Source organism: Pteropus medius, unplaced genomic scaffold (genome assembly GCF_902729225.1).
Source record: "Pteropus medius unplaced genomic scaffold, Ma_sr-lr_union100, whole genome shotgun sequence".
Classification (NCBI taxonomy): domain Eukaryota; kingdom Metazoa; phylum Chordata; class Mammalia; order Chiroptera; family Pteropodidae; genus Pteropus; species Pteropus medius.
In genome coordinates, this window is record NW_024353905.1 from 165,854 (window position 1) to 186,622 (window position 20,769).

Genomic DNA, 20,769 nt, shown 5'->3' on the forward strand with positions numbered 1-20,769 from the left:
GATGATGCGCCGGGACATGCGGCTCTCTGAAGCTGAGCTGCGGAGCCGCTCAAAGTTCTTGTTCATGCGGTACTGGCGGAAGGCCGTCTGGATGGTCCTGGCAGCTCTGCGGCTCAGGAAGGAGCCCCCATATTTCCTCTCTAGCATTTCCACCTAGCAGGGGAGGGTCGAGGGAAACAAGGTCAGAATCTTACTGCAGCTTCGTCTCCCTGGGGCTCAACCATACTGTCACCGAGTCACAGCTAGCTGCTTACAACAGCCTTAATGTGCCAAGCTGTGCTCTCGGTGCTGTCTTCTCACTCTAATCTCAAATAGCACCTGTCACACAGGACTGCATTGTGGTTTTCTTTTTTGATTTGTAAGAAGTAGATTTTCAGTATTCTAAAAAAGTTAGAAAAAACAGGCCAGAAAAGGAAGGAAGGAAGGAAGAGAGTAAAGGGAGGGAGGGAGGGAGTGAAGGGGAGGGAGTGGAGAGAGGGAGGAAGGAAGGAAGGAAGGAAAAGAAACTGAGAGCAAGAAGAGGGAGAGTGAAGAAAAAGAGAGAGAGAGGGAAACTGGAGGAGAGAGAGAAAAGGGAAGGAGGGAGGGAGGAGGAGGGAGGGAGGAGGGAGGAGTGGGAGGGAGAAGGAAGGAAGAAGGAAGGAAGGAAGGAAGAAGGAAGGAAGGAAGGAAGGAAGGAAGGAAGGAAAGAAGATTGGACCCTAAAGTCCCAATACCAAGACATAGCCACAATTAACATTTTGGTATATGTCCTTCTAGGTTTTTTTCTATACATAGTATTTTGTGTCCCCTACTTAGCTGAACGATATCTTGCGTAATACATTGTAGCACAGTCTTCTGAAATTGTCAACCTATGTGCAAGCTTCTCCCACTAGACAAAGATTTTTGAGAACTGGGTCCAGGTCTCATTCATCTTTACATCTCCGGTGCCCAGCATGGAACTTAATCAGTGTTTGCTGAAGGAATTGAAAGTTGGTGGATAGGTGGTGAGTGAGTCCCCAAAAGGGTGAAGGGTCCTGGAGCTAGTCTCCTCCCATTCCAGTCTTACTACCCCTCTCTGGATACCACCCTCAAGTGCCATATCCCAATTTCTCCCTTGGTTCTATCTCAACTCCATTCCCACTCCCATTCCCAGCCAGAGTCATCTCCTCTGCACCTTCTTGTCCTGCAGGTCCGTGGAGAGTTCATAGCTGTCCGATAGGGCCTTGGAGCGCTTTATCTCCTCCTCCTCCTGCTTCCTCAGGGCGACACTGGCTGGCTGGAGGCGAGCCCGCTGAGCCCAGGGAAGGCCCACCCCAGCAGGCGGGCCCCCCATGTGGCTGCTGGTAGGGGGCAGCTGGCTCAGCCGGTAGGGGGGTTGGCTCCCAGGACTATCAACCGCTGTGCTCAGGTCACTGCCTGGGGCATCACCCTCCACACTGTGGGGATGAGATAAGATGAGCCAGGATGTAGGAACAAAGGACGGACCTGCTGGGCCAGATTGAGAGTGGGTGGACCAGATTCCTTCCCACAACATCATTCCCCCCAGCTTATTCACAGATACAGGTACCCCAATACTTAAAAGGCCAAAAGGAGTCATAACCCCAAGTTGTCCTCCTCATTGTACCCTCACACTTCCATCCTCTCCCTTTAGGCCCCTTGCCTTCTCACACAGCTCTATCCTCATTCCTCCCCTTCAGCCCCATCTCTCAGCCCCATCTCAACTGCCCCTTCCTTCCACACATGACCCTGTCCCTCACAGTTCCTCGACTTTTAGTCTTGTTCCTTTGTCCGAGTTCACTCCTTTACTGATTGAGTCTTCTATGGTTACTGCCCTCATTAGTTTTATTCTCCTAGATCGAGCTTCGCTTGTCTTGTCCTTCAAGCCAATAGTTCTTGTCCTCTAAACAGTTTTATCTCTGTAATCTCCCCCTTTGATGGATCTGTTCCTGAGCAGGCCTGCGCCTCTCCTCTCCAGATTCCCCTCAGATCTATTTTGATGGAAGTTTGTCCCCACGACATCTGTGGGAGTGCCTTGCCTGATCCCCAGCACCACCCCAGATCAGCCCTGTCCCCAGGCCCAAAGTCCACCCCCGCATCCTTGGCATCCAGGCTCTCCCCTCCCTGCCCAGCCCTGCCCCCTGCAGCCCTGCCCCTGCCCTCAGCTGCCTGGACTTGGGCCTGGCCAGTTCCCAGGGTTCCCTGACAGCTAAGTCACAGGGCTCAGCAACAGTGGGAGTGGCCTCTCATCCAGCATCCTCACAGGTAAAGAGCTGCCCTGCGGGGCAGCTTCCTTTTTCTCCTCATGGCTTCCTCTGCTCAGCTGGGGGGGAGGAGGGCAGGGGTCTTGAGGTTGAAGAGTGGCAGGAGCTGGGCACTGGGCCTTGCCGCCCTGGTTACTCAGAGCTGTTGTTCTTCCAGACCTGCTCCCATGGTGCCATGGCAACCAGGCTGCCAGGGAACCCAGGTGGCGACAGAGCCCAGATGCCGACGCCCTGAGCCAAGAGGGCATGGTGAGGAGCTACGGAAGCAGGAGAACAGAAGAGAGAGTCGGGAGGGGAGGGACAGGCAGGTGAGGCCTGGAGAGGGTTGCGGGGTAGGAGGAATGAGTGTAGATGGGGCCCAGATAATGAATGGTCTAGGGGACTCTTGGCTGGTTAAAGGGTTAAGCAGCCACTCCCTAGCACCTACTTGGCAAAGGCCAGGGTGCAGGGCAGAGTAGAGCTGAGATGGGTGTGAGGGGACTCCCTATCAGCGCAGGAGCTTGAGCTGCAACAGGCCTGCCAGCCTTACAGAAGAGCATTTCGGGCTGAGTGCTGGGCATGGTGGCAAAGCTGTACCCAGGAGGCTGGGTCCTGGGCTGCAGGGTTGGAGCTAGGCTCCGCCATGGTGGGAGCTCCCGTCCACTGTTCATCTTCCACACTCTCAAGCCTTAGTCTGCAACAATGTCAGGAGCCAGGCAAAAACAGACTGGGGGCTGCCCTCTATCCCAAATTCTCTCTTCTCCTGGGCCTCAGGGACCCCCTCCAGGAGTCAGACCCAGTTCAGCTTCCCCCTGCCCCCACTCCAGGCATCTAAGCTGCTCCTCTCTTGAGAGGACTGCAGAATCCTGCCCACCACCTCTCAAATCTCTACCCTTCCAGGACACTTTTCCAGCTCAATTTTGATCAACTGCTTTCTTTGTTCATGAATCATCCATAGCTCCCACTGCCCATAAGAGATAGCCCAAGTTCCTTATTGTGGCATTTGAGGCATCTCCAAGGTAACGATAGCTAATGCTTGAAGAACACTTAACATGGTCAGGCACTGTTCTTACCACTTCGCATTTAATAACTTGTTGATTCTTTAAAAGAAGCCTATGAGGCATGTATTGTTATTTATCTTCCCTTACACATAATCTGAGGCCCAGAGAGGTTAAGTAACATATTTATGATCACACACGGCTATTAATGGTAGAGCCAGGATCAAAATTCAGACAGTCTGACTCCACAGCTCATGCTCTTAAACATTAAGCCATGCTGCAGGGGTGGCTGCCAATCCCCCACCCCATCCGCCATTCCCTCCACCCTGGCCTGGTCCTGTTTCTCCCCAATACTCCTCTGCTTTCCACCTCCAAAGCTGCTCATACAGTACCTTCCATCTGGAATATAGTCCCTATCATCTCTACCATCTGCAATCTGAGAAATCCCCCCACACTCTAGTTCCATCAAGATTCAGGTCATATGCCACCGCTAAAAGCCTTCCTGAAGCCCATTTCTGGCCAGAAATGATGGCTGATCCTGTTTAGAGCTCCCACACACAGCACATGTCTGTCCTTTTTATGGAACAGGTTTGCTTTGGCAAAGTGTGACAGCTATTTGCGTTCATGACTCCCAGAATCCCAGCACGGGAAGAAAATTTGGTAATCTCCTAGCTAACACAGAGCACAAGGTCTAGAGCAGAGTAGGTGCTCAATAAAAGCTTCTGGAGTAAGGAAGTTAATGAATGAGCTTTGGTGGGCCGTTGCTAATAAATTCTCTCACCTAAACTTTGAGCACAGCCTCCAGTCTCCTTTTCCAACCCATTCTCCATCCTGTGGCCAGAGCTTTCCAAAGTACAAGTCCGACCACTTCACTCTCTCACTGAAATCCTTCCATGGCTCTTCCTGACTCGTTCAGAAAACAACTAAGCACTTTCTCTGTGCCAGGCATAGTGCTGAGTGCTGGAAGCATAACAGTGAACAAGACGCTTAAGATTTGTTCCATCGAGGATGTGGCGTTCTAGTGGAAGAAGCAGACTATAACTATATACTATCATTTCGGGTAGAGATAAGTGCTAGAAAGGAAAATACAGAATATAATAAAAGGTACTGTTTTAGATGTAGTGGTCGAGGTAGGTCTTTTTGAGGAAATGGCATATAAGCGGAGCCCTGATGGAAAGGAGTGAGTGATCTATGTGGTTATCTGAGGCAAGAGCAGTGCAGACAGAGGGTAGAGCCAGTGCAAAAGCCTTGAGGTAGGACTGTGCCCGCATGTTTGAGGAACAGAGGGGAAAGTGATAGAACATAAGATAAGAGAGGTAATAGGGGCCAAATCATGAAGGGCATTCAGCCCACAATAAAGACTGGCTTTTTCTCTGATTGAGATGAGCAGAGGAGGGCTGAGATCTAACAGGTTTTGCAGGTATTATCACCCACAGGATAACCTCCAACTTCCTCACCATAGCCATGGATGGCTCTCCTGACCCAACCTCTACCTCATATACCCTCTGCCCCATCACCCCAACCTACCTACCTCCTGCTCATCCAACATTTCTCTCAGGTGCGCCTTTCCATGCCTGCCTGCCCCTTCCACACACGTTGGTTTACAGGCCCCTCCTCTATGCTGCCACAGGACCCTATAGTTACTTCCATCCCCAGGGCAAGAATGTTAATTAGCTCTTTGAAGCCTTGCAACTTATTGAAGCAGGTATCATTAGTCCCGTTTTATAGATGAGGACACTGAGGCTCAGGAAGGTGATGTAAACTGGCTCAAGGTCACACAGCTATTAAGTGAGAAAGTCAGGATGCAAACCCAGGGCTCAGGCTGTCTTTTCAAGACATCTCACTGCCTCTCCCCACTTCTGGCTGCGTGCTGCCCCTGGCTTTCCACTCTGGCGATTCACCCTTTGAGAGCTCACTACCCGATTTGGTTGCAAAGGGAGTAGTGAGTGGCAGGGAGGTCAGGCTGTAAACACAAGCTCCCTATAGGGCCTGTCAAAAGGATCGCGCTTGCTCCTCATGATGGACATACTGCTGGTGCTGACTTTGAGGATGAATCCTGACCTTAGAGTAGTGCTTCTGGCCATTCCCCTCTCCTCTCACACACACACACACACACACACACACACACACACACACACACACCTGCTCCGCTGGGCTATTCTGTGGGGGAACTGAGAGCGTCCTCTGCAGCAGGGAAATAAACCATGTAACACAAATAACCGCAGTAAAAAGCTGAAAGTTCTCAGGGCTAGGGAACAGAGGAAGTGCTGGGGTTGCTCAGGAGAGAGATTCCTTCTGCTTGGGGGTGGCTGAGCAGAACAAAAATAAATTCGCACTTAAAGTGCACTTTCCCTGTATCAGGCATTTTCTGCATATTATTTAATACGCGTGGCAAACGCGAAGGAAGAATTAGGATTCCTGCTCTGCAGGTGAGGGAAAGGGCTCTGAGGGGGGGAAGCGACTGCCAAAAGTCTCAGAGCTAGGAAGTGGCAGAACAGGGACTCAAAGCCCAGAGCCTGTGCTAGTTCCCCTGCTGCCTGAAGGCTTCCTGGGGGAGGAAGCTATTGAATGGGGCCTTGCCGAAGAGGAACTGATAGAGATAAGGAGTGAAGGGCCTTGTGAGCCAAGATACTAAGATGGGGAGAAGCAGGGCAGGACGTTTTGTAGGGATTCAGGGTAGCCTGCCCATGGCAGGGGCACCAACTCTCCCGGCTGCTGCTCCTAATGGGAGGTATCTCTCCCTCCTTTCTTTTATTGGTGCTGCCCAGATCCAGGCAGCCAGCAGGGGATGGGATCGGATGAAGTTGCCATGGAAATAAGTGGGGGCTGTTGCTATAGATACCATAAGATGAGGGCAAGAGGAAGCTAGGGATGCTGAGGACTATCCCCATGGCAACTTGGGCTGGAAGCGGGGAACGGAAATGAGAGACAAGAAAACAAAATGAGGAGGTCAGCGCACTTAGATAAGGCCAGGGGCTGTGGATTCTGGAGGAAGACTGGACAAAGAGACCAGACCTAGTGGTGGTGGTAGGGTGGAGATTCCAGTCACCTCCCTCTTCTCTGACAGCTTTTCTGCAAGAGATTTCTGCTGCCCAATCTCAGCGCCATGGAGATTCCAAACCCGAGGCCAGCCCAGCTTGGCACAGGGGTTGGCAAGGGAGAAGGACTGACTGGGTAGATAATGGACAAACACAGGCTGGCGAGCACACAGCACTGGGTTTGAATCCCAGCCCTGCTTCATTGCAGCCCTAAAAATAATAGTTGTCATTTACTGAATACCTACTTTTTGCTAACACTAGCAACCCTGCAAGGTCTGGGTTGTTCCACCTGAGGGGGATAACGCAGATGAGTAAAACTGAGGTGCTGAGGGATGAAGTAATTTGCCCATAGTCTCAAAGCTCAGCAGTGATGGAGCCAAGAGTCAAATCAAAGCTCCTGCTCTTACCCACTGCCCTGTACTGAGCAGCCCCTTCAAGGTTGAATCCCTGCATTTTTCAGGTCCCCATGCCTTCCCACAGTGGAACACAGAGGGCCAGAGTCTGTGTAAATATTTGCGGAGTGTGGGCATGAGGAAGCAACCCAGGAGGAAGCTGGAAAGCCTGAGGTGAGTAGGCAGAACTGCCTGACTATGAGAGCAATGTTTGGCTGGCTGAGGGTAGAAGATCCACAGAACTGTGATGAATTTTATGAACCCTCCAACCACACAGATGCAAAATGAGACCCCAACAGTCAAAGTGACTTGTCCAGGGTTGCACAGGATGAGAATCCAAGTCCTCTACCTTCCAGGCCAGTGTCCCACTTTTAACTTTTTCGCTGAATCTGTCCAACCTCCTCTTCCCAACCTTTAAGCTCCTGGACATCAGGAACAGCAGACTACTTCCACTTCTTAGGCTATTGTGAGCTGATCTGCATCACCATGCCTGTGCTCATGCCCAGGATGCCCTCCATCTCTGCTTCATCCACACACTCCTTCAGTCTGGGTAAGCTCATCTGCATTTTGCAGCACCGTAGGCAGGCAAGGCCTCCTGGGAAGTCGGTTCTGACTCACTCAACCCCCACCCCAAACCTGACAGGGTCAGCTATTCCCTTCTCTGTGTCCTGTGCACACTCATGGCACATGTACTTATGTCCAGTTAAATTATGATTCTCTATTGAAGTGTCCATCTCTCATCCTGCTCCTGTTTCCTAGGGGCAGTGGCTGGTGTGATTCACCTCTGTGGACCCTCCAAGCCCAGGCCAAGGCCCAGCACACAGTAAGCACTCAGCAGCCACCTTGGTCCCCTAAGAGCACAGGTAGCAGTAATGTGTGTCTGTGTGACCATCTTGGCTGACGAATGTCACCCTAGAAAACACAGCCCCAAACACATGCTCCAAAGCCACCCACACCCAGTCTTGTGATTATTTCCACCGGGCACACTCAGAGAGCCTACCAGGCACAGAAAGTTGCCACCTCACTCAGTCGACCTCACACACTCAAAGTTCCTTGCACCCAGCCTCATACAATTACATTCCCTCAGAAACATACCACTGCACAGTCTCTCACTCCTATTAGACCTGTCGGCCTCATATAAAGACATGCACATATATGCACAGGCATAAACTTTTCCCTTACAACTGATAGAACCGTTCCCACTTCCCACAGCACAGGCCCTCAGCCAATTCAGTTGCCTACGCCATGGCTCCCACCATGGCCATCTGACTTTGACTTGCCCTGTCCCTCCATTTAGTTGAACACCTACACCCTACTTCCTTCTATCTCCAATCAAATGAAGGATAGAATGTTCTCCCACTCCCTAGCCACAGGTCACCTAGACCCACATGCATTGTAGAGCCAGTCAAACAGAGCAATCTATGCACCATTCCCGAATACGACCCTGGAGCTCTCCACAAGTTTTTGTTCGTGCTCTGTCTCCTGTAATGTCTCCTCACCTCTCGTCACCTATTCGAACCCTTCCCGGCCTTCCACTCTTGCTCCACCCCCTCCAGAAAGCTGTCCTGAACGTCACCCCGCAGTCCACCTTGACAACTCCTTCCTCTTTGGGCCAGGAACATATTTTGCTCATCACTGAAGCCGTTTCTGCTCAATCATTTCAACCCTTCGCACCCTGCTTACTTCCCCAAAGGATTTCTCATCTTGCCTGGGAAATAGAGAACTGATGGAGAATATAGGCACTATCTTAATTTTGATCCCTCACAATATTTAGCTTGAAGCCTTGCACACAATAAATGCTAAAGCAATGCCTTCTGGAAGAGTAAATAAGAGGGAGAGGAAGAGAGGGAGGGACAGAGGAACAGAGGGAGGAAGAAATAAATGAGAGTTTGAATGAGTGAATAAGTAGATAAGTTGAGTAACCGAGTGAAACAACGAGTGAGGAAATGAGGCGAGCCTCTGGAACAACTATGCAATCAATGCGATGGGGATGCTGAAGGGAGAGAAGAAAGAAAGGAGAGGAGGGACCCTCACCTGGGCCTTAATCAAAACAAGAGCCACCAATCACTGAACACTTACCTAACCGCGCATCGGACCCTACGCTGGGCTCCCTGTGTTTTCTTGCTAATCTTCATGACAGCCCAGAGCAACAAATGGAGATACCTAACCAAGTACAGAGATACCTCACTGTACTCAGGAGGTAAACGAGGCTCAAGGAGAAGAAAATCCTTGCTCCAGTTTATGCAGAGAGTAAGCAGCTGAACCAGAGGTAAACTCAGATTTGTCTAATGCCAATGGCTCAGAAAGAGAAAATCAGGGTATGAACCCCCTTGGGGGTCTCCTGGCTTTGCTCCTAACACAGATACATCATAGAAGATGTGGGTTCTACAGCCTGTAAGGACACCTTTCACTCTCCTGCCAACAGCTTCTAGGGATTCTTAGGAACAGCTTCTGGCAGGTGCAGAAAATATTTAGGGTGGCTGCATCTGGGGGAAAACACTTCCCCTCAGATTCAGAGATCCCTAAAGTTGTAGAATCAGAATCTTGAAAGTATATTATTAAGGATTCTTAACATCTCAGAATATTAAAATTACACCATCAGAATTTTTTTAACGGTAGAATCATGAAATCTTAAAACTATAGGATTGGAAAATCCAAAAATCGTTGTAGACATAGAAACCACAGGATTGCATGGCATGCGTCACTGAATTATCATATTTTAAATTCATAGTTTCTTAAAATTGTCGCATCTCAGACTGACAGAATGTCAGAGCTGGAGGAGCCCTTGGAGATCCTCTGGTCAAGCCTCTCTCCTCCTTTTATACACGGGGGAATCAGGTAGCAAAGAAGCCAACTGACATGTCTGAGTTGGCCAGTTCATGCCGCCTCAGACTGATGGGCTGGAGAAGGCAACAGGCATGCCTATGGTGAGAGTGCCACACCACTCATTTATTTATTGAGTGCCTTCTGGGTGTTGACAGCACCGCAAATCAAATCCTACTTTCTCTCCCAGCCCCTGTTCCCAGCCCTGGATAGGGAAGCAGGTAAGGCCCTAGCGGGGACAGGAAGAGGAAAACGGGGGTGGGGTGGAACATACATCAGACAGAGAGAAGAGATCAGCTTTTATTGATGGAAATTCCTTTGTACACAGCAACACGTACTCTGAAAGGTCTTTTCTTCCTGATCGTATTTACAGAGCACTACGGGAGTGGCCAGGGGCATGGGACAAGGCCTTCAAGCAGTGGAGGAGATGGCAGCGATGGCCATAGCGAAGAAACGAGCAACGAGGAACTAGGCAGGCTGGGTCCCGCCCTCTCTGGTCCTCTGAGCCCTAGGCACCCTGCATCTCTGTTTGTGCTCACAGAGGACAGAGGTAGGTCCTTGGGATGTCATTTGGAGACCTCTCCAGGAGTGGCAGGCTCCAGGGTGCCTGGGGAGCGGGGAGTGGGGTGTGGGTGCAGGACGGTTCCCGTTCCAAGCTCCAAGCTCCAAACTCTGCTGTTCCCATATTTTAGTCAGACCTAGGGCTCCAGTCTTTATAATTTGGGGCCTGGAGTCCAGGGGAAACAGCAGTGGGGATGGGAATTCCAAGAAGTTGGGGAGGAAGGAATTCCATGCTTGTCCATCTGATTCTTGAAGCAGGACAAGGTCCATGGGGATCCCGGGGGGGCGGGGAGTGGAGGGGAGCTGGTTAAGGCTTTTGCTTCTGCATAGAAAATGACCCTTGTCCTCTCAGTTATCGAGAGGAGGGACTGCTGCACTCGGAGGCCGGACAGCAGAACTGATGAGCGTCTTCCTCTTCCTCTTCCTCAGTCTCCTCCTCCTCCTCTTCCCTGGGGCCAGGAAGGGCAGGGTAGAGGCCACAGGCGGCGGGTGACAGAGAGAGGCAGAGGCATTAGTTTGCAGAGCAGGGGAGATACATGAAGGGCTGGAACCAGGGAGGTGGGACTAGGATGGGGGTCCGAATGGGGAGGCAAGTGTGATGGATTATCCAGGGCCACACCTAACTCGGTGTCTGAAGAGCCTGTTGCTGGTCCTCTCCTGGGACATCCCTCCTGACACCCAGGCTGGGCTCCCTCTTAGGTCCTGCTTAGAGTATATAAACTCCACTTCTGACCTTACAGGGGCCCAACCCTCATTTGAATTTAAATAGTAGCAACCTGCTTTCTGGGGCACTTTGCATACATCATCTCATTTAACCTTCTTCAACAACTCTTCGACATTTTAGAGGTGAGAGAATTGAAGTTCAGAGATGGTGGATAACCTGCTCCAGGTCACATAGCTGGGTGGGCAGTAGAGTCAGGATTTAAACTCGGAGTTCCCGGAGCTCCAAGTCTCTGACTCATCCCACCAGGATCTTTGGGTGAACTTGGCACTAGTTCTAGAAATCCACCCTGTCTTTGAAGGACAAAAATTTGTATTTCCAGAAGGCTCAAAGTTGGGAAAATTGAAGATGCTTAGAAATGGAGTGTGGAAAGCCCACAGCTCAGGAAGCAAACAGATCTGGGTTCCAATGCCAGCTCTACAAGTGCTTCCAGGCTATATTGCCCAAGCATATTATTGCCCCTCTTGGAGCTTCAGTTTTCTCATCTGCAAAGATGAGGCTCATATGCCAACCCCACAGGATTGTTGCAAGGACTGGAACATACGTCAAATGCTTGTGAGCTGAATCTAATTCTCAAGGTGACTGTCTACACCCACACAGAAGCACCACAGAGGTGGGGAGGAATCATTGTAGGAACAAGAGGAATGGTACCAGGGGCCGGTCTGCATGTGGCACTCACTGGAGCTGGACTAGTTTAGTGGGGTGGATGGACACACAATAGGGATGGGGGGCGGGTAGGGAGGTGTGACCAGGTGCCTTGAGAGTGAAAAGCCTGACCTGGGGAGACCCAATGGAATAGTATCAGCCCACTCCCAGACCCCTTGGCTTGGGGAGGCAGTAAGTATGGAATCCAGGAACCTAGAGGATTGGGAAGAGATGGGAAGGAAAGAGGATAGGCAAGGGAAGGCACTGCTGTCCATCTGACAGACAAGCATGCACGTGTGCACGCACGTATACACACACACATCCATGCATGCACACTCTCCCCTACTCAGAGTTCCCTTTGAAACACTGTTCCACAGAGTCACTGAGTCAGCAAAACCACATGAACCAGGGCTCAAGTCCTGAGCAAGTAACTCACCCTTCGTGAGTCTCCCATTCCTCATCTATAAAAGGAGAAGAAAGCTTCACAACTCTCAAAGCTGTCATGAGGAACAAATAATGTTCTAGGCCCACTGCTCATTCCCCTCATATCCAGGCCAGGCCTCTGCTACCCTCCACCCTGACACTGCAGCCACTTCCTGATTTCTTCTCCCTACTCTCTTGGACCACATTAGCCTTCCTAAAGCCCACCTTCGAGCATGAATCTTCTTTGCTCAGACACCCACCCTGGCTCCCCATTGCTTCCTGGATAAAGTTTAGACTCCTCAATTTGGCATTCGAGGCTCCCCCACCATATGGCCTCACCTGGCCTTTCCTGTTTGCTGAAAAAAAGCACGAGCTTTACAGTCAGAGAGGCAGGGGTTTGAATTATCAGCCCTATCGCCTACTAGCTAAGTAAATTTGGGTCCATCTCTTCACTTTTCTAGGACTTATTTTCCTTATCTGTAAAATGAGGAAATACCTCTTCTGCAGGGCATGGTATGATTAAATAAATTCAAGCATGTAAAGCACCTGCCACAAGATAGGTTTGGGGCTTCACACATGGTAACCATTATTATCTGTCATTATCAGTGGCATCAACGTTATCCTGCTCATTCATGCCCAGCCTTCATCAAACTAGTTTCTTCATGATTCCATCGGCATGTCCAGCATGTTCACACCGCGATCCCTTTGCTGATTCTGTTTCTTCCCTCTGCACAGATCTTTGCTTATTGAAATCCTGTTTGAACTTCATGGCTCAGCTCAAATGCTGCTTCCTGCAGGAAGTCCTCCCTAACTCCCAACCGGAAGTATTCTTTGCTTCCTCCCAGCTCCAGCATCCATGTCCTGGGTTAGATATCTCCATTTGTTGCTTTGAACTTTCCTGAACATTTCTTTCACCAATCCCCTCAATTCCTTGTATCCTACCCCCAACAACTACAACCACCACCTCTGCTTTCCTTCCCTGTAAGAAAAAGAGGGCCCCTATGCTATTTAAGGCCAGTCTCTCTGCCTGGGCTCTGGAGCCCACCCCTGCTACCTCCTCCACAGCAATCATCCCCTCTCCCTCTTGTATTTCATCCTCTCCCTCTCTGTGCCTCCTTCCTACCAACATTTATAGAAGCTCAAGTATCTCCCATCTGGGATAAAAACCCTCTATCTGCCCCCACATCTCCCTCTAGCAATCGCTGCCCCTCTCTCCTCTTCACAGCTAAGCTTCTTGAGAAATTTGTCTACACTGGCCATCTCCATTTCAGTACCTCCCACGAGCTCTTCAACCCACTGCAATCTGCCTCATGCACCCACCACACCACGGAAACTGTTCTTAGTAAGGTCTCCCAGGACCTCCTAGTGGTTAAAGCCAATAGACTCTTTCCCACCCTCATTTTACTTCCCCCAGCTGTAACATTTGCCACTCTTAACGAGCCCCTCCTGGGCACAGAGGGCTCTTTCCTTCCTCTGCTTCAGCGAGCCCACTCCCTGCTGATTTTCCTCCTACTTCTCTGCCCACCCCCAGCTCCTCTTCCTCTCCCCATTCCTTATGTGTTGGTACTTCTTCCCCAGTTCTGCTCCCATCCTCTCCTCTTTCATTCCACACTCACTGTCACTGATCTTATTCCATTCCGTAACTTCAGGTATGGCTGAGGACGCCTGCAGCTCTCTCTCTAGCATGGTCTCCCTCCTGGGTCCCAGACCCATCAAGCCTAATGCTTGCTGGAAGCTCCATCGGGATAGCCCTTACGGCCTTCAGAGCTCACAGGGACCTCTAACTTAGTGTCTTACCACTGCAAACCCATCCGCCTGCATTTCCCAACTTAGTGAAAGGCACCACCATCCACCTAGTCGCTCATACCCAGAACACACCTGGGAGTCATCCTGGATTCTTCCTGCTCCCTTAGCAATTCCAGTCACCAAATCCTGCTGATTATACCTTCTAAATAGTTCCTGAAGGCTACGTATACCTCGTTTGGCCCCTGATATGTTATTTTCTCCTCCTTTTTCCCCTCGTTCACTTTCCAATTATACTGGTCTCCCTGCTATCCCTCAAACATAATGAACATACTCTTGCCTCAGGGCCTTTGCACTGATGTTCCTTCTACCTGGAACATTGTCCCCAGATAGGTGTGGCACCAGACACAGTCTATATATTTAGTTATCTATTTATTGATTATCTGTCTCACCCATTGTGAGATGTATCAAGACAGACATCTGTTTTGTTCAATGTTATAGCCCTAATCACCTGCATAGTGCCTGGCACTCAATAAATATTTGTTGAATGAATAAATGCACTGCCAGGCCTGAACACTGCAACTCACTGTGAATTCCACCCTGGTATCTCTACCCCCCACACTCCATTATGTATTCAGTCTCTAACTCCAGTCCTCTCTTCCTCCCAACCACCTCCCTAGTTTCCTTTCCTTCTAAAGTGCTAATCTGATCATGTCATTTTTCCCCAGTCAAAAATTGCTCATGGCTCTCCACCTGCCTACCATAAAAAAAAAAAAAAAGAAAAAGAAGCCTGAACTCCCCAGACAACTGTTTGAAGCATGTCTAACTTTTGCACCCCGCCCCTTCCACCCCAATGTTTAGTTTCACCATTTCTCACCTCCAGGCCTTTGCGTACACTCTCAGAACATCCTCTCCCACTTCCATCTCTCGAAGTCTTTATGGACTTTGAATGACTGGCTGAAACACTACTTTTTTCAGAAAACTCATAAACCAGAAACAATTCCTCTCCAAAATCCATAGAGAAATAAGTGTCTTCAATGTCCCTCAGGATCTCCGCGTATTAAGAATAGGATGGAAGGTAGTAATCATGTCTGAGACCAAAGACTTTGGGCGCTGGGTGAGCACTAACAGAGGTTCCCTTTTCCTCCTTATTACCCTGGACTCACGTCCTTCTGGCCCTCTGCTAATGCCGACTCATCCTTGCCTCCTCCCTTTCTCTTATCTTCTATTGGGTCTATCTCATTAATAACTCTCAAAGAATTTAGATTCCTAATTTGAAATTAAAATGCTTCCATGTGAATGGTGCCCACTGGAGTAGTGCAACACAGTAGCCCTGCTCAAATCCATTTCTTCTATGCCAATACTCCAGTTTGCTCCTTCCAGCTGGCGTCCATGCATACAATCCATTTTTCATATTCCTAATGTGATGTTTCTAAATCATAAATTTTACTAAATTTCTCTCCTATTCAGAATCCATTCACATGATACTTTGTCACCAGCAACACTGGTTCTTAACTGTTTGGGGGCAACACAAACCCTTTATGCATTTAATGAAATCCATTAAACATCTCCCTGACAAAAAATACACATTTTTTATTAAATTTCATGCACTCAAGGTTAAGAAACTCTGGCCCTACCCAATTACATCCAGGCTCTTTTGCATATGCTGTTCCATTTGCCTGGAATGTTTTACAACGCTTTACCCTTCTGTCCCCGGCTAACTCTTACTCACCCTCTAAGATTCAGTTCTCAGGCTGAGTTGACTGCACCAGCCTAGACAGGGCCAGATCCCTTCCTCTGGATTTCCGCAGCCCCCTGTGCTCTCCTCTGTAATATCTCTTCTTAGTCTCCCCAACTGACTGGGAACTTGTGGAAGGCAAGAACCATTACCCAGCATAGGCCCTGGGAGTTCTACCACAGCAGAACTCCATAAGTGTCTACTGAAATGCATACTAATAAATGCTAAACTTTTTCCGAGTATTCATCATGTACCAGGCACTTAGGGAGGTGAATTCTATTTATGATCTCATCCACTCCTCAATAAATAAACCCCATGATGTTCGTGGTATTGCGTCCTTTTTAACGGTTAAGGAGCTAGGTTCAGAGATGTGAAGTGAGTTGTTTAAGGTCATCCAGCTAGTGAGTGACAGGGTCGGCACTGAAACTGAGACACGTTGGCACCAACACAAGTATTGGTCCACCATGCTTCCCTGCTCTGGACTATGAAATTGAGAGATGGTATCCTCAAAAGAACAGGACCAAGAACCAAGGCCAGAATGTCCTGCCTAGGCTCCATTTCCCAAGGCCACCTGCTTTAATTTTCTCTCCTGTATCATCTTCATGCCAATACCAGGCACCTGGCTCTCTTTACTTTTGAAGAGATCCCCTCCATCCCATGTACTACTCTGAGCCTCTTCATCCCAAAGCCCCACTATGGTCAGGCTCATCATTTGCTCCAGAACCAACCTCAGACATGTACAGCTTTTAGATCCAATCTAATGCTACACACTTGGTCATGAGGAAAACAAGACATGGGTAGTCTCTACCCTTCAAAACTTGATAGTCACTCAGGAATTTTACGTGTATCATCTCCAATCCTAAAATCAGCTCTGAAAGGTAAGTAGGCATTATCCTCATTACACAGATGAGGAGACAGAAGTCTCAGAGGTTAAATGGCTTGCCCAAAGTCAGAGAGTTGGTAAGTGGCCAAACTTGAACTTGGATAAAGATACTGACTCAACCATTTCCCCTCATTAGGTCATCCCACTTGGAAAAGCCAAAAAGTGGGCATCCATTTTTGGCAGGTTTGGGGGAAGAAGGAAAGTTATTACTCTTTCAAGACACAATACATATGTCCCTTCCTGTAGGGGACAGATAGGGTCAGGGCGCCCCTCCTCTGGAAGCTCTCTGAGCCTACTTCTGTCCCATTCCAAACCATACTATGCTGCCATTGTCTGTGTGTCTTTCTCCCTTCCAGACTTGAGCTAACGGTAGAACCAGATACAGTTCATTCCTATATCCCACCAAGGTTCAGCACAAAGCCTAACCGAGAGCAGACAGGACAAATGCTTGCTAAATGAACTGGGGTGTGTGTGTGTGGGGTGGCAGTATTCGAGCTACTTATTAAAAGGAAAAGCAATATCTGAACAGTTGGATACAGGAAAAAGATGTAGGAGAAGGAGGGTTATAAAAGTAAGGAAATGTGACCAAAAAAAAAAAAGCCAGTACTTTTGAAATTGTGACAGGGTGGGTATAATGTGTTGTCATTACTGTTATGGGAGTTTTGTTTTCCTCACAAGATGAGATCATCTTGTGATGGGATCATACCATAAGCCCTGTTCTGCTTTTTTCATATAACAATAAGTCTTGAAGATCTTTCCACGCCTGTATATGGAGATATATCTTTTTTTTTTTTTGATCTTCTACAGAGTAGTCCATATTATGGGTAGATCATGAAGGAAAAGCTGTTCCTTACTGATGGACATTTAGGTTGTCTTAACTTTTCACCATTACAAACAATGCTGCAGTGAAGATCTTTGCATATGTCTGGAAGTAGTTTTGAAGGACAGATCCCTAAAAGTTGAATTGCTAGGCCAAAGGAATGCACATTTTATTTAAAATGTGGATAAAAGTTATTCCTGTTGCTTTAACATTTTTGCAGACTGGTTAAAAATAAAAGAGTATTCCTACTTGTAATCCTGTCTTTGTTTTGAGAAGAATACATCATGCTTTGAAATTGTGACAGGGTGCATATAACATGTTGTCATTGTTCATTAAGGGTTGGTTGAGAATGCTATCCTTGAGGGTATGTGATAAAGAGTTGCACAGTATGGCTTATGTTTACAGTAAGGATTGAGGTGTTTTAGAAAAGGCCTCTGGCTGGCCAAATTGGGGTCCATCTAAGCAGTAAAACCTTAGAGAAATCTAGCTACAAGACTTGGTTCCTGGCTTGGACGTATATGACATTTAAGATTCTGGTAGCAACTAATCGTCCCATTAAAAAAATGGTACCAGTTTGCACTCCAATCAAGGTATGTGAGAGGTTCTGTTTCCTCACAACCCTTTCCATCTTTTAAATTCTAGTACTTTAAAATTGGTACTTCATTGTTGTTTTAGTTACATTTCTTTACCTATTAGTAAGCTTGAATATCTTTTTTTTTCATTCATTAGCTAATTATCTATTTCTTCTCTGAATTGTCAAACCATGTCATTTCTCCATTTTAAATGGGTTGCACACCTTTTTCTTACGGACTTCCTGGATACGATATAGATATACACAGAGACACTAACATTTGCCTGATATCTATGTAACAAATACTTTCTTCTATCCTCTTGTTTCTGTTTTAACTTTGTATATAGTATCTTTCTCCACACAGAAGTTCTTAATTTTAATGTAGTCAAAATTATTGCTCTTCACTTTATGGCTTGTGGGTTTTTAAGTCATGCTCAGAAAAGCTTCTCTACTCTAATATTCTGGAGTTTCCTTTGGCATGTTTCCAGTTTTCTTTTTTCGTATTTGTTTTGTATGAGGTAGCAGTTTGACTTATTTTTTTTCTCAAATGGTAGCTAACAGTCCCATCCCATTTACTGACTCCCCAATGATTTGAAATGTGTTCTTTATCATAAATTAAATTCCTCTATGAATATATGGATTTCTTTCTATACTCTCTACTTTGTTCCATTTATGTACTCCTCCATTTCTGTGATGATATAATATTTCTAACTACTGCAGCTTTATGGTAAGTTTATTGTATCTTATAGGGCAAGTCTTCCCCTTATTGTTCTTTTTAAAACTTTTCTTATTTATTCCTGGGCATTTGCTTTTCCAAATGAACCTCAAAACCCAATAGCCCAATGCTCAAGGGAAATAGCACTGAAATTTTAATGAGAAAATGCACTGAACCTTTTGACCAAATTAGGGGGAAATTGTCATTTTTACCATATTGAATCTTCCTATCCAGTAACGGAATAGGATTCTTGATTTATTCAAGTCTTCTTACAGTCTTTGATGAAATTTTTAAAACTATTTCACATTTCTTGTAAATTCTTAGGAATTTTATAATTTTTTTGCTATTGTGAATGGAATTTTTTCTATTATGTTTTCTACTTAGTTATTGCTGGTATTCAGAGAAGCAAATAGTTTGGATGTATATTTATTTATCTTGTATCTACTAGCATCTCACCAAATTTTCTTATTAGTTCTAATAATTTTTCCTTTTATTCTCTTTAATTATCTAAGTAGACAACTATGTCATCTTCGAATCATGCTAACGCCGATTCTTTTTTTCTAATATTTATACCACTTATTTCTTTTTTCAATCCCATTGGTTAAACTTCCAGAAAAACAATAGTTAGTGACAGTGATAGCAGTCATCCTTATTTTGTTCCTGGATTTAATGGAAATTTATCTAGTACTTCTCTGTTACATTTGATGATTATGTTTGGTTTTTGACAAAAAATCTTTACCAAGTTAAGGAAGTTTTCATTGATTCCTAGCTTACTGTACTAGTTATCTATTGCTGTGTAACAAATTACCTAATGCAGCAAGAGATAACTAAGACACTTTCTAAGAGTTTTTAAATCAAGAATGAATATGTTATTTTATCAGATTATTTTTTTCAGCATTTATGGAGACAGTTATAAGATCATTTCTCTTTAATCTATTAATATAATTAATTACAATGACATCTTTCCTAATGTTAAACAATCCCTACACTCCTGGGACAAATCTTCACTTGTCATGACACATTCTTCTTTTAATACATTGATGGATTCAGTTTGATAATTAACATATCTGTTACTATATTAACATGTGGGATTAGGCTATAGTTTTCCTTTTTTTTTTTTTTTCTTTTTCTGTCTAAACCTGTCCAGTTATACTACTCCTTCTGGAATGAACTAAAAAACTGTCAATCTTTTCCTAGTAGTTGATCTTTCAAGATTTAATAGAACTCCCATCGTATCAGCACTTCCATAATAACTGGGCCTGGTACCATTTCTAAGGAGAAAACTTGGGCCATCTTTTAAATTTCTTCTATATTGTTCTATGACGTTCAGGTTTTTTTGCCACCCCTTAAGTCATTTGGTAATTTATATTTTCCTAGAAAACCATCCATTTCATCTAGATTTTCACGTTCATTGGTATAAAATTATACAAAGCATTTTCTTATGACTTCTTTCTTCTCCTCAGAATCTGTGGTTAAATCTCTTCATCATACCTTATTTTATTGATGTTTTCTTGCCTTTTTCTCAGACGTTTCTGCCAAAGGATGGTCTGTCCGCTTTACTGGTCTTTTCAAAAACTACCTCTTAGTTTATCAAATCTTTTGTTTTCTATTTAATTAATTTCTGGTCTTATCTATAGTAAGTACTTTATTCTGATTTCTTTTGGTTGTTCTTACTCTAGATTCTTGAGTAAGAATCTAGTTCATTTAATTTAAGCTGTCTTGAGTAACTAATTCATTTAATTTAAGCTGTCTTGCTCTCTAGTAAAAGCGTTTTCCTCTGGGAACCCACATGGTCATATCCCATAGGTTTTGATACATTTTATTCTCATTGACATTTATTCTAAATCTTCCATAAATTCCATTCTTTTTTCCTCTTTAACACAAATATTTTAAAACTTTCAAATGGGCCCAGTCTTTCTGCCATTGTTATTAATATTTCATTTTATTGCATTATAGAAAATATAAAATGTGTCTTTAAATTAACTTGAAAATAATACTGTTCTTCAAAGGTGTTAATAGATTGTTCCCTCTGGCTAAACACCCTTCCCCATCCTGTCCAACTGGCAAACTCCTACTCATCCTTCGAAACAGCTCAAATGTTACATTTGCTAGGACCAACCACTCCCATTTTGGGGGACAGGTGTCTAGGGAAGGATTTTTTAGGAAGGACAAACTACAAACAGATTCTGAATGTCCTCTTTGGTCTCCTGACCTGGTCCCCTTTCTCACTCTTCTTACACGCACAGACACCCATTCCACAATCACTCCAGGGGCTAGAGGGAGGTGGGGCGGGGATCTGGCAATGATATTGTATATTTGCGTGGAAGGGTGAAGGATTGGGGGAGGGATGGGTCTAGCTCTTACCTGCTCTCTGCCAGCCTGCCTGAGGGGGTAAGCTTCATGGAGTCAAGGACCTGAGTAGGACAGCAATACTGGTGTAGAGTATGAGACGCTGTGGACCTGAGAGACAGCGAGA

At 46.3% G+C, this 20,769-nt stretch overlaps 1 protein-coding gene across 6 annotated transcripts in view; it reads right to left on the bottom strand.

The window, feature by feature from the left end:
• The window catches only part of IQSEC2 (IQ motif and Sec7 domain ArfGEF 2), a 76,981-nt gene that overhangs the window by 19,137 nt on the left and 37,075 nt on the right, over positions 1-20,769 (bottom strand). For 2 of the 6 annotated variants that reach the window (XM_039851379.1, XM_039851383.1), the window contains 2 exons: positions 1,157-1,418; positions 17-153 (listed from right to left, as the gene is read on the bottom strand). In XM_039851379.1, the coding sequence (XP_039707313.1) occupies positions 17-153; positions 1,157-1,418 (399 nt within the window). Of the gene's footprint in view, positions 1-16; positions 154-1,156; positions 1,419-20,657 lie in introns of all 6 variants that reach the window. The other 4 variants (XM_039851380.1, XM_039851382.1, XM_039851385.1 and 1 more) reach the window with 4 other exon arrangements.